The sequence below is a fragment of the Lactuca saligna genome, chromosome 1 (assembly GCF_052625555.1).
Source record: "Lactuca saligna cultivar CGN05327 chromosome 1, ASM5262555v1, whole genome shotgun sequence".
NCBI classification, from domain to species: domain Eukaryota; kingdom Viridiplantae; phylum Streptophyta; class Magnoliopsida; order Asterales; family Asteraceae; genus Lactuca; species Lactuca saligna.
This window is the reverse complement of record NC_136417.1, coordinates 5,895,329-5,910,689: the sequence shown is the minus strand read 5'-3', so window position 1 is coordinate 5,910,689 and position 15,361 is coordinate 5,895,329. Positions and strand designations below refer to the sequence as shown.

The 15,361-nt window shown below is 34.9% G+C and overlaps 1 protein-coding gene across 1 annotated transcript; it reads left to right on the top strand.

Moving 5' to 3' along the window:
- The first annotated feature begins 1,208 nt into the window (after positions 1 to 1,208).
- LOC145039495 (protein MKS1-like) lies at positions 1,209 to 2,142 on the top strand. The gene has a single exon (XM_078987562.1). The coding sequence runs from the start codon at positions 1,318 to 1,320 to the stop codon at positions 1,984 to 1,986; it is 669 nt and encodes a 222-aa protein (XP_078843688.1). The 5' UTR covers positions 1,209 to 1,317; the 3' UTR covers positions 1,987 to 2,142.
- Positions 2,143 to 15,361: the final 13,219 nt, after the last annotated feature.

Here is a 15,361-nt window from a genome sequence, read left to right as displayed (position 1 = left end):
TTGATTATTATGATGTAATTGTGGTGATACTATACATGACGTCCTCCACGTCCGAACGTTTCCACCATTTCAATTTGGGGGTGTGATATAATCCCATCACCAACTAATCATATCCATTTCTATTCATCGTTTCCAATGTGATAAAATAGATACTATTTATAATTATGTTATACTACTTAGGTTATGTTTGGCGCACCAAAGTTAGTTGACAAGCTAGCTTTTTAAAAAAATACCTAAACTAGTTTTTTGAGAGTTTTTTAAAATTCTCCAAAAATAAATTTTAATTAATTATAGAAACACATTCGTTTAAAATGTCATTTTATATATTTTAGTTAGTTTTTCAACTTATTTACCAAATATTATTTTTTACTAACTAGTTTTTCAGCTATTACACCAAACATAACATTAGTAACAATCTGTTTACTAATTCTCTTGAAAATTGAAATATTAAACTTATTTTCATATTACAAAAGGCGATTGTGTTTTATTATTAACTAAAAGAAATTATCCATTTTCGACTTTGAGTCAAATTTAGTCATTACTATCTTTGTTCTTTTTATCTATTTATATTTTCTAAATTAATGTCTAAAATAAAAAATTAAAAATTGTATTTGACAAAAACTCAAGTTCTCAACCAGTCAACCTTGCTTAAGTCAAAGTCAACGGTTTCTATAAACCACTTCTGTTAACCATATAAATATAAACACCGACACACATACATTCAAGCTGTTGTTTAAAAAATCTACAAATTAATTTAATTTTCTTAAAAACATGACAATTATCAGTATACTTTTTAGCCATTTTAAACTTTTTTCTTGAGAATATAAATCCAAAAAATGAAACAACAATAAAATTAGATTAATATAAAAATTGCAAAAAAAAAAAAAAATCCGGCTTAAGTCAATCACCAAATGTCATAAGTTTCTTACACCGAACATAAATATACGAAAATTTAAATGATTATCACAGCGTTATACGTCTAGAAATGACTCATATTCATCAGTATCATGTATCTATTGGGGACAATAAGTCAATAAAGAGACGATATAATCGGTTTTAAATGATTGTCAGTGGAATAAAAATGTACGTAAGTGAATAGTTGAAGGACCAAATGTGTAACATAGTCAAACATTACTCGAGATGTATGGGGGTGGAACCCTCCAATTTGACGCAGTAGCAAATGCATTTTGCAATTAAATATAACAACGACAAACAAACACTTGCACAAATTAAACAAGACCCACCCTTCTCCCACTTCTTCTCCTCCTCCTTTACTTTCCCCAATCTCAATCCTCTTTCAGTCTTTCTGTTTTCACAATGGACTCGCCGGATTTTCCCACCGGCAAATCTCCCAGGTCACTCCAAGGTCCCCGTCCGGCTCCTCTTCGAGTCCACAAAGATTCCCACAAGATCAGAAAACCGCCGGTAGCTCCGCAGTCACACCACCAACAACCGCAACACCAACTCAACCAGCAGCAGCAACACCGGCCACCGGTCATCATCTACACAGTTTCCCCTAAGGTAATCCACACAAACCCAAATGAATTCATGACTTTAGTCCAACGTTTGACCGGCCCATCTGCTTCATCCCCTGTCGGCTCATCTTTTTCCGCTTTTCAAGACGACGGCGGGGCTGTGTCGCCGGCGGCCAGATTCGCATCTATAGAAAAAGCTGCGAAGTCACCGGATGGAAGAAAAGTAACACAGAACGGTGATTTAGGGACGGTGGAAGGACTGGAGATGGGGTATTTCCCCGGAATATTGTCGCCGGCACCGGGATCATTACCACCGATCCCACCGAATTTTTTCTCACCATTAACAAACGATTTTTTTCATGATCTAAGCCCTGTTATAAATAGCAATAGAAATTTTAATTACATGGAGGGCAATAATTGGATGCCAAGCCCTACAAATCTTCTATCTTCGCATATAATTTCACCCACCACTCCAAACTTGGATCTTTTCCATAGCTTATTTGACTTGTAATATGCAATTTGATTGGTTGATTGATAGGGTTTTAGTTGCCTTTGTTTACCAATGAAAATGGTAGGGGTAGAATTGGAAATTTCCATTACAATTATTTTATTTATTTTTTATTTTTTGGTGGACCATAAAATGAGGTTGGTAACACTTTGCACTTGACTTTTAGCTTTCTTATCTTTATTTCTTCCTCTATATTTTTTAACATGTAAATTGCAATTTTATTCTTGATTGATAAATGATAACGATCGGTTGCCAATGTTTACCTACGAAAAGGGTAAGGGCACAAATGTAATTACCACAGTAGTTTTTATTTTTTTTAGTTTCTCTCAAAAGTGCAATATTGATCTTGAGGCATCATAATCATAATGTTTATATTTCTATTAAATGTTTTTTTAAAAGAAATTTGGGGGTAATAAAGAAAGAACTAAAAATCGGATCACTTGATTTTACGGGTATCTTTTATATGTACGAGAATATAGAAACGATAAATTTAGGCAAAAATAGCAAATCAGAAAATATTATACGACAATTAAACACACTTCCATCAATACGCTAAAATAATTTGTCTATTACGTTTTTACTTTTATTTTTTCCAACAAAGTGCGTTTTGGTACATATTCATTATAGTACGGACATTTAACCCATTAAATTTCATAGAAAATGCTAATTTTGTAAATATGTAAAAGTATAAAAAGATGTTTAAATCACTTTGCCTTTATAAAAAATGGAAAACAAAATTGTAGATATCTATGTCTGTTACTTTGAATTTGCGGTTATTTAATTTTTTTCTTCGGATCCATGAAAAAACAATATATAAGATATTTTTTTGAATAGGAGAAAAATAGCATGATCGTCATTAAATTTATATCATAATTATAATTTGACAATGTGTTTTTTGTTGTTCCAAAATTGACACTATGTTTTTCATTTTGTTATAATTTTGATCACTTTACCAATAAATTCGGTTGTCATGATGATGTGTCAGGTTTCATCAGTGGCGGATCCATGATCAAAATAAAGGGATATCCCAAATAAATGAAGGGGTATTCCGACAAAAAAAATCGCATAATACACAACAAGAAAAAGATTCCGCAAAAAATTACACTAATTTTATTAGGGGTATCCCGGGATACATCGTAGATCCGCCAATGGTTTTGATAACGTGATATTCTAATATGTCTAACGTGTCGAAATTGAAAAAAAAAATGTTACAAAATATACTAATTTTTTTTTTTCAATTTTGATATTAAGTTTTCATTTTTCTTTTTAATTTTTTTGTTCCAAATCAATCATTATTTTTTTCAATTTTAATGACGTGACATTTCATTTTGTTTTATTCTGAATTAGACATCAGTTTTTTTTTTTTTTTTCATTTGAAAACATATAAATAATTTTTTTACATATGAAACCATATAAGTAGATTTTTCCCATTTAAAAACCATACTTTTTATACAAATACAAGATTTTTTTATATTCAAACCATAATGTTATGCATAATTATTTATTGATTATATTATAACCGTATTTTCATGCATTATTTGGTTATGTGTCGCCGGTGTAACATGATGATATAGTAACACAGAACCATATTTAGGATAATCCACGGAAACTTAATTTGGATTTTATGCAAAATCTAAAATTCAAAAATCATGAATATATACAACGAATAATCACTTAGTAATTAAAGCGACCCTCAGACCCTCGTGTTTCCGAGATCAAATTCTAGTTTGGATGATTTGATAGGAGTCCATCAGTCGGATACTGTCAGTGCAGACCACAATCTTACTGAGACTAGTGCTCCTAAGGTCAATAACGAGATTGGGCATAGGTACCTCCTCATGATGAGACTTTTCCTAATTCATCTTCATTGCCCAAGGAAAGTAGTCAATCTAATCTTAATCCTTCTAAAAGTCAGTTTATAGGGGTCACTGGATCTGGTCATGATGTACGCATATGCTAGTTAAGTTTATTGATTACGTTATAGAGGGAAGACATAAATATTAAATTGAAAAGTCCATTAACTAATCTTTCATAAATAATGAGAATAGGTGTTTTGTGACTAATATTAATAAAACATGTAAACCAAAAACTTATGATCCTAGTCGGATCAAAGCTATAAATGAAGAAATGGAGGTCCTATATAGAAATTACACTTGGGATATAACATTTTCCTAAAAATAGAAAAACTATTGGGTATAGATGGATATATAAAATAAAATACAAAGCTAATTGTGAGATTGAAAGATATAAAGCAAGATTAAATGCAAAAGGTTATAATTAAGAGGAAGGCATTGACTATGATGATACCTCTTTCATGTAGCTAAAATTGTTACTATTAGAATCATAATTAATTTAGTTGTTAATAATTTTTAGGATCTTTATCAACTTGATATTAGCAATGCTTTTTTATATGTTGTTGAAGATGTATATATGTGTTTACCTCAGAGATATTGCTCTAAAAATTATACTACATTATGTAAACTTGTTAAATCATTGTATGTTAAGCACACCCCAAGAAATGAAATAAAAAGTTGTGTTCTTTTCTTTCCGGTTTTGGTTTTAATCAAAATATAAATGAATACTCTTTATTTGTTAGGTCTAAGAATGGTACTATTCTTGTGTTACTTGTACGTGTTGATGACATCATTTTGACAGTTAATTCAATATAACCGATAATCTCTACTCTAACAATTTCACATATGAACAAACAAGATCACTCTTGTCGTACAAGTTTTAGGCGACCACTGTTAGATTGTTGGCCAACGGTTTGAACTTTGAACTCAATAATCGAGAGAAAAATTAGTAGTTGGTATATCTTCATCCTATATTAATAGTCTATGTATCATTTTTTGTTTGTCCTAAGTAATCGACTTTTAAAAATAAATATCATTTTTTACCAAAGTGTTTATCATTATTTGTTAAACTACCATCGAATTAAATGCAACTATCATGGAGTTAAATACAACAAAATTGTTTAATGTTACTTCATTTAATAAAATTAATAGTAATTAACGTTTCCTTAATTTTATATGTTTTTTCGTCTCTGCATAATAATTTTGGGATAATTTTGGGAAGAAGAAGTTACCACCATAATTTTTACTATACGCTTTTTTTAGTTAACTATATTATACATTCACAGCACGTCAGCACCTTTAAATAGTTTTACACGTTTTTTAATCGAAAAAGTCTTCCACTAATTTATAATAACAAAAGGTTGATAAGAAAACCAACAATACTGTCACGATAGATGACAATAAAAACATGAAAAAATAAACCAGTTTCCACATTAGCTTTTTGATAAACCAATGATAGTTAGGCTATGCGTCTTTTCCATTTGTCACTAAAGATGCCCACTCAATAATTTGATATTCCGTAGGTTGTTTAATGGAAAAATAATATAAAAGTGATTAGGTTTACATAAAAATTTCAATTGGATGTTATGTTTTTTCTGGTTTATATTTGATAGTGTGTTTTTAATTTTTTATAAATTTATTATAATTCTAAAAACTTAATCGGTAAATTAGGTTTCATGCTAATGTGACATAATTGTATGTCAATTTTAGTGATGTCATGAAAATTGTTTTTTTTTTCATAAAAGATAAAAGTTTCATTTTTTTTTCAAATTTTGACACAATTTTATTTTATTTTTCGAATTTGACACATCATTTTTCTTTTTCAAATCGAGCATCACTTTTTTCAATTTTTTTAATGTTGACAGTTTTCCATTTAGAATTGTATAAATGTGTTTTTTTTTTACATTGGAAACCATATAAATATATGATTTTTATTTAAAAATCGTATTTCTATATAAGTACAAGATTTTTTTTACATTCAACACGTAATTTATGTATAAATATGTATTAGTTATATTAAAATCGTATTTTATATTAAATACACAACTTTAAAATAAGTTTGAATGAATAGACTGCACAATTAGATGTGAGCACAAGAGTTTTGGTGGCTTTAATTACCAAATGATTGTTTTTTTTTGTATATATTCAAGATTTTTGAATTTAGATTTTGCATAAAACCCAAATTAAGTTTTCGTCGATTATCCCAAATATGGTTCTATGTTACTCTGTCATCATGTCACACCAACGCTACATAACCAAATAGTGCATGAAAAATACAGTTATAATATAATCTATCAATATTTATACATAACATTATGGTTTGAATATAAAAAAAGTTTGTATTTATACAAAAAACATATAGTTTTTTATTGGGAAAAATCTAATTATATGGTTTCACATGTAAAAAATTATTTATATGGTTTCAAATGGAAAAAAAAATGATGTTCGATTTGAAACAAAATAAATTGGAATGTCACATCATCAAAATTGAAAAAAAAAATTGATTATTGATTTGAAGAAAAACATTTGAAAAGAAAAATGAAAACTTAGTGTCAAATTGAAAAGAAAAAAAAATAGTGTCTTTTGTAACATTTTTTTCTAGTTTTGACACGTCAGTATGACATATCAGAATGTCACATCATCAAAAGTGACACGTCATCATGATACATCACCAGACAACCGAATTTACTAGTCAAGTGGTCAAAATAGTAACAAATTTGAAAACACTTATTGACCTTGTAAATGCTACGGGTCACCCCGCAGTCTTACAACACTTCCACAACTATATACCCCATCCCATGGTCTTGCTAACTATCCACGAGAATACTTAGCCAAGAATCAATACAATCCGAAACTCTAATTTCTTCATCCCACAACATGCGTTCGAATCGTGCTTTGAACCTTAAAGCCTTCACCAGACAAGAACATGCAGAGAGGTCCTACCACAACCCTCAACCTGAGCCTAGCCACGAACCCAAAATGCGTCACTACTGATGCTTCATGTCTTTGGACAAGATAGTCTGAACCTTCCGTCTTTGCATCCATGATTATAACCGATCAATGAACATTGCTCATTGCATAAACCTCGGCTCATACCACAATCAGAACTTGTTATCCATCCATCCTTGGATATAATATTCCACATTGACTCGCACTTGGAAATATTTTCATTAATCCCAAACGATTCTCCCTAACTTGGAATCTGCTATGATCTAACAACTTCATAACCATTAGAATTTCCTTGTCATCCCAGAATGCCACCCATTAGATCCTTGACACCCGCTCGTGCCATTACCAGTCATAAGAGAAGCTGGATTCCTTAAATAATTTCCAAAAGGTTTTACTATATGACTGTTATGTATAGCGACAGATCTCCAAGATTCCAACTTGTGAACACAACCTATATCAATAAGCAACCCAACCATAAACCTTCTCAACTCAAGACAATATCTCAATAGTAAGTTACCGAACATATCCTTTATAAGCACAACTTATCGACAGGACTCCCTGAACTGAATAGCATTGTCCCGACAACCTAAATCATACTTCAAATGTCCGTTGCTCCATACTTACCAAAAGACCGTTGCAACCAAAGCATCGACAACTGATACAACTCGAGCACCTTTGATCAATCCAAACAACTCAATAAATCCATACAAAAATGTACCACCCATACCCAGAAGTTGATAGATCTCCTACTAGCGATATCAATCGATCCAACGAGCTAACCAACCCCAAAACTGACATCCAACATGAGTAGCACAAGCACCTCTGAACTTTATGGTTTCATATGTAAAAAATTATTCATATGGTTTCAAATTGAAAAAATGATGTCCGATTTGGAACAAAACAAACTGGAATGTCACATCATCAAAATTGAAAAAAAAAATTTGATGATTGATTTGGAGAAAAACAATTGAAAAGAAAAATGAAAACTTAGTGTCAAAATCGAAAAAAAATAATATCTTTTGTAACATTTTTCCAGTTTTGACACATCAGTATGACATGTCAGAATGTCACATCATCAAAACTAGCACGTCATCACAGCATGTCACCAGACAGCCGAATTTACTGGTCAAGTGGTCAAAATAGTAAAAATTTGGAAAACACTTATCGACCTTGTGAATGCTATGGGTCACCTCGCAGTCTTACAACACTTCTACAATTGTCTACCCCATCCCATGGTCTTGCCAATTATCCACGAGAATACTTAGCCAAGAATCAAAACAAACCAAAAATCCAATTTGTTCATTACACAACACGCGTTCGGGTCGTGCTTCGAACCTCAAAGCCTCCATCAGACAAGAACCTGCAGAGAGGTCCTAACACAACCCTCAAATTGAGCCTAGCCATGAACCCAAAACGCACCACTATTGATACTTCATGTCTTTGGACAAGATATTTTGAACCTTCCGCCTTTGCCTCCGTGAGTATAACCAATCAATGAACATTTCTCATTGCATCAACATCGTCTCATACCACAATCAAAAATTGCTATCCACCCATCCTTGATTATAGTATTTCACGTTGACCCGCACTTGGAAATATTTCCATTAATCCCAAATGATTCTCCCCCACTTGGAATCTGCTATGATCTAACAACTCCATAGCCATTAGAATTTCCTTGTCATCCCAGAATGTCACCCATTTGATCCTTGACACCCGCTCCTGCCATTACCGGTCATAAGAGAAACTGGATTCCTCAAACAATTTTTGAAAGGTTTTACTATATGACTGTTATGTATAGCAACAAATCTCCATGATTCCAACTTGTGATCACAACCTATATCAATAAGCAACCCAACCATAAACCTTCTCAACTCAAAACAAGATCTCAATAGTAAGTAACCAAACATATCCTTTATAAACATAATTTATTGACAAGACTCCCTGAATTGAATAACGTTGTCCCGACAACCTAAATCACAATTCAAATGTCTGTTGCTCCATACTTACTAAAATATCGTTGCAACCAAAGCTTCGAAAACTGATACAACTCGAGCACCTTTGAACAATCCAAATAACTAAACAAATCCATACAAAAATGTACCGCCCATACCCAGAAGTTGTTAGATCATAAAAACTCCTACCCTACTAGCAATATCAATCAATCTAACGAGCTAACCAACCCCACATCTGGCATCCAACATGAGTAGCACAAGCACCTCTGAACTTTATCTTCATTATCTCAGCAGGGACAACCGGTTACAATAAGATATTTGTCTCGAAACTTCTGATGCAAGAACCACATGCACATCCCTGAAAGCGTGAAGCTAACATCAACTCACCCAGCACATCTGTTCCAATCAATCCATTATACCCCTCAACCACGAAAACACCTTGAATTTTGAAAATGGTTCATGTACTTACACTGCAACTTTCCCTGACCCATTGTGATGAAGCCATCAAAATTCACCTGGTTGCTGATCCTACAAGCAGCATACCCATGTCCCTCATACCTAGGTCTCATACCATTACTGACTGTCACCTCTTGAATTGACGCCTACAATTGGCTCAACCATATACTTTTCATACATAATTCTCGGTATACAAGATGACATATGGCAATTCTTTGAAATATAATAACTACACCATCATAAAGAAACTACAATCCTTAGATGGAGACATAACTATATCAGACATATCATCTCACACATACACAAACACATACAATCACATGATCATAAGCCTAAGCATGAATAATAACAACATGAAGGAAGCGAATACGATACATACCTGCAACAACATCTAGTGGATCTCGGGTCTCCTCAACCTTCAACTGAAGTTCTCGGCTCCTCCCCACTGGAGCCTCCATTCTACCCTCACGACCATCTGTGATCCTCATCGTAGATGGAGCAAGTTCACTCACTACTCGACTCATCAACCTTAGACAGTCGGCCTTCTTGTGACCCACATGATTGTAGTGAAAACAAATATGACTCGAATCTCGAGGACAATCCTTGCTAAAATGACCATCCTGGCATCAATTGAAGTAGCCCCTATTTCACATCCCCCCCCCCCCCCCGAAACCAGAACGGCGGAAATGTTCGGAGGCGGGTGACGTCATTGTGTAGTATCATAACAATTGGTAATAATTGAAACATAGCAAATCCAAACATCATACATTAATATAGCAAGATTACATTGTTTTACATCATGTTTATGTTTCAAGTTTACCCAAAAGAAACATCAGTAAGCAAATTCTAAAGTAAAATAATCCAGAGTCTGCGATCCGTAACCTGCTTATTGATTTCCTGAGAATACAAGTCGTTTGAAAAGCGTCAACATAAAATATGTTGGTGAGTTTATAAGCATTTTCGTATAAAACTTCGATGATAGTTTAGAAATCCATAAAATCCAATATTTTCTTATCAAAATAGTTGTAAGGTCTATTTTATACTGCTTATGCTTTTGGTCTGTATTGGAACATGACATCTTAAGATTTTGTTATTTAATGAAAATACATTTCTTTAAAGAAATGTTTTGATAAATTCTTATCATATTTTGTTTTGGGAACATATTCTGCAACCGTTTTCTTTAAACGATTACTCTAATTTTAAAACAAAGCATAAACAAATCGGTCTTTTCTAGCTGTGAAATTGAGGATGTCACAATTTAGCATCATAAATCATTTTGCATATAAAAGCATGTTAGGCTTTTTCCCTAAATAAGCTAGTGCTTGTGTCTATTCAGGTGTATTACCTAAGACACACTCCTCACAATTATTGCTCAACATTCTAAGTTTAAGTCTAGAAATAAATCATTATTCCTAGTTCGCTTAAAATAATATTATGATACCAACTGTGACATCCCCATTTTCACGACCAGAAAAGATCGATTTTGTTTATGCTTTATAAAAATCAGAGTACCTCTTTTAATAAAAATGTTGCGGAATTTGTTCCCAGTAAAGCATGATAAATACGTTATCAAAGCATTTCCGATGAAAAAGTATTTTTATTTATTTTAAAACATAGGGATGTCATCGTCAATACAAAGACATAATCATAAACAGAACTTACATTCATTATCACTAGTAATTTATATCTCCTTAATCTCTCAGTGTAATGTGACTTCATATCAGCACCTATGATATAAATAAACTGAGTGGGTCAGGTTGGGAAACCTGGTGAGTACATAGGATTTTCAAACCACAATAATATAATTATTATGTTTAAACATCAAACAATCAACCCAATTACCCATCCCCATTATCTTCTTTACTCTCAAGGATCTACCCTATGAATTGACTATTCCTTTTTAATTCATTCCTAAGGATCATCCTAAGGAAACGACATGAGATCCATCATTGTCAGGGTTTGCTCAACAGGCACTAAGTCGCATAGTCGCAAGGGTTTAGGCACTAAGTCTCATAGTCGTCAGGGTTTATACAACAGGCACTAAGTTTCATAGTCGCCAGGGTTTAGGCAATAGGTCTCATAGTCGCCAGGGTTTATACAACATGCACTAAGTCACATAGTTGCTAGGGTTTAGGCACTAAGTCTCATAGTCGCCAGGGTTATCTCGTTTATCGACAATATCGTTTCCGATAATCCACTCGCAATACATGTCAATGGGTTTTTAAAGTATAGCTAGTGAATACACAGTTCAAATACACCTACAGGTTGCGAGCATGCTAGTGTTCCACTAGACTGTCTAGAATAGTTTGTGGTTGTCATCCATACCATGCTAGATGATGGGGCCAGCACTTGGGTAAAAGGCTTATCTCATGGTTCACCTCTCACCCTTATCTCATGGTGTATATCACCTCTCATCATTTTGTTTTTGTCACACAACAACTATTTCATTTACCCATGTTTTACCCAACACATTTTGTAGATATAAAATACATATACTATTTAAATCATTTAAAACATGTATAAAAATCTTTCACCCAGCATTATACAGACAATATGCACACATAGCATGTAATTTATATTAAATACTTCATATCTATGTGTAATTTGAATGTAACTATGCACTCACTTGAAAAGGTGGTGACTTGGTACTCGGACAACACTTTGTTAACTTTAAACAACTCCTTTGACAAAACCTAGTATCATTACCACTAGAGTTTAGTCTTATATTCGCCAAGACTAATTAATAGTCTAACTATTATTACTATTATATAAGCGTTAAACAATACTCTTCACCCACTATGTACAGACAGGAGCTAGACATAAAACACCGGAGGGAAGGACCATTTTGGCGTATAGCATTTCTGAAATCCAACAACCCTATGTGGCCCTTTAAACCAGATTCCCCGTACCACGAATGGTTAAAAAAATTTATAACGACACTTATATAACCCATAATAATAGCCCAAGTACTTATTATAAGTTCCTAATAACGTTACTATAATTAAATAAAAGCTATATTAAAAATAACATAGGCGTAGCTTACTTACAGCGGGTTTTATAGAAAACCGGGTTTTGCTTGGAGCAATGTTACCGAACTGAAAGACCATTTTTCTCGGGACCCTGGGAGCCTCGCGGGATCCTTCGGGGTGCTAGGGGGTTTACCTAGGTTTAGGAAGGGTTAAGGGGTAGTAAGAGAGTGTAGAGAGAGAAAGATTTGAGGAAATGAGTGAAGAAGTTGGCTACCATTGCATGCCTTTTATAGGGCAGACCTCGGAAGTACGCTGGGCATACCGAGGCCTTACGTTGGGCGTTACTTGGATAAGGTTGTCAGGTGGCTTCGTTTCAGTGGGGCTTCGTGGCCATCTCTCGAACCGCAATAGACCGAAGTATGCTGGGCGTACCCGATCTCGGACGTGGGCGTAGTGCGAAGGGCGGCGTGTCGTCATCTGAAGCGAGTTCATCGGTCGGCTGGGATTCGGCCACATCATCAATCGAGCAACAGGCTTCGCAATTCAGATTCTAAACTTTAAAAATTTGTAACTCTCACATATGAGCTCCGTTTTTTATGTTCGTTATGTTCACGCGTAGGCGAGAACGTACTCTACAAATTTCGTTTAGACTCCATCGACTAATTTTGACTTTATTTTTAAAGTTATGTTATTAACAGGTAGGGACATGATTGGTCCGTTAAAATTTCGTAACTTCTTAATTTAGTGCCCGTTTTCGTCTGTCTTTTTATCGTTACACTAATATTAACAAGATCTTCGATTCTCGTTTAGGTCATGTCGGCTAAATACCGCTAGTTCTAATATTTGAACTCCAGGTTGTGTACTGCCGATCCGAAACTTAGAAAATCATAACTTCTTCACACGAAGTCAGATTTGGGCGTTCTTTTTATGGACGCTCTCCTTTTAACGTATTCTTTTGTTTAGATTACTAAGGCCAAAAAGTTCTCTATCGTAAGTTCACTATTTATGTAACATCCGGATTCTCAGGTATATTATTTTATTCATTTATGTTGGAGTTTGTGGAGGGACTCGGCGAATTGGTGCTTAGACTCGCCGAGTAAGGTTGTGGATTCTCATCCGGGCTCATGAGTGGACTGGGCGAGTTCACGCTGTTAAATGAAATCCTAATTTCCCGGGTTTGGGACCTATTTAAAGGCCCTTAGGGCCGTCATATGCGGCTACCAAACCCCAGAGAGAAACCCTAAAAGAGCTAGAGTGATTATGAGAGGAAAGAAGCCAATTCTTGATCCTTGTGGTTGATTCTTGCAAAAAGGAGGTGTTTCCAGCTTAGAGGAGACCAAGGAGGTGGTGCATCTGTGGATTTCGAGCTAAAGACTTCATCTTTGAGGTACTATATCGCCCCCTTTATCTGTTGTGTTGAAGGAATCCATAGATGTAGAGTTTTCATGTCCTTTAAGGGAAGAAATTGTGAGAACATGGCCCTTATTCACTTTGATATTTCGGATCTGGACCTGTAATGGTCTAAAGAGCTTATCTCAGCTTGCTTTATGCTGAGCTATAGAGGTGCTGAGCTTAGGATGTTATTTTTGGGGCTAAATCACCAAGTGAAACCTCCTAGATGTCCCATGAGTGTCAAGATTCGAGCTTCACAGGTTTATCAGGCTTGGGAAGGTCTGATCTATGGATCAAAGGAATAGATCTGACCTTAAGAGGTCAATTGAGTTTGTGCATGGCATGAACTCGCCGAGTCCAAGGGCAGACTCGGCGAGTAGGGTTAGGGTTTCCCGTAAATCACCCAGTGAGTAGACTCGCTGATTTGGGGGAAGAACTCAGTGAGTCAGAGAGGGATTAGAGGACTGGAGTTCAAGGCGAAACTCGCCGAGTTGATCTTGAGACTCGGCGCGTTGAGTCGGGGTGGCCCCACGATTCATGCCACGTGTGACTCGTCGAGCAAGGGGAGGGACTCGACATGCCAAACGAGACTAGAGAGTTAGTGGACATGTGTAGACTCACCGAGTTGCCCTAGTGCACTCGACAAGTCGGGTCAAAGTTTGACACTTGACTTTGGTTGACTTTTAGGGTTCGGTCAACAATGAGGGCCTTTGAGCCAAAAGAGGGGTAAAATGGTCTTTTACCCTTCTGAGGGTGCCAAGAGAGGGATGAGTCTAGTCCCGAGAGTTATGTTTATGAGAGTATTTACTTAATGTGATTAGGCGGAGGGTAGATCGTATTTCTATTGAGTCAAAGATTTACCGAGACATCTGAGGTGAGTCTTTTCACTATACTGTACTTTGAGTGGTAATTAGAGTTATGTGACATAGTTATTATATGTGATTTATGTGATGTGTTGCACTGCATTATTTCTATGTGATTTATACCATGTGTATATTAGAGTTAGAACTGGAAGGTTCACAGAACTAGGACCAGAGGGGCCACAGAGTTAGGGCCCAAGGGCCCACAGAGATATAGCCTCGAGTGGCTAGCATGTGTTATGTGTGGTATTTTGGGGAGCTCACTAAGCTTTATGCTTACAGTGTTATGTGTTATGTGTTATGTGTTTCAGGTACCAGTGATGATCGCGGGAAGGCGCCGACATGATTCGTACACACGCATGGGATTTTATGTATTTTGATCTTGGGAAATGTTTTTGTGAAACGAAGATATGATACAATGAGATTTTGTTAATAAATGTGTTTAAAATGCGAAAATTTGTCTTAAATTTATGGTGTTACAATTTACATCTCCCGGTGTCGTGTCGGTTTTGCCGAAAAACTTCGACGGACCAAAACTTCTTCGTTATAATTCAGATTTCGGCGTTCTATATATGTATGGAACCATTGTAACATATACTAAAAATTGGTGAAGATTAATCCTTCTAAATAATCTTCCATCAAAAACTCATTTTTGATGCTTATTGTCTCTAAATTGACTAGCCCGAATCTACGGGCATAAACCATAGTGTGCGTTATGATCGAGCCAACTCCTTTCCTATGAAAATGAAGTACCTGAAACCAAAACTGAAAACCATAAGCACGAAGCTTAGTGAGTTCCCCAAATACACATACCATACATATCAACATACTGCCTAGCATATCTGGGTACTGGCCTACCCCTTCAGTTTCTTTCAACCGGATAATGTCTAACACATAAACACATACTCGCATACTAACATACATAACCATGAGCCATACATATATCG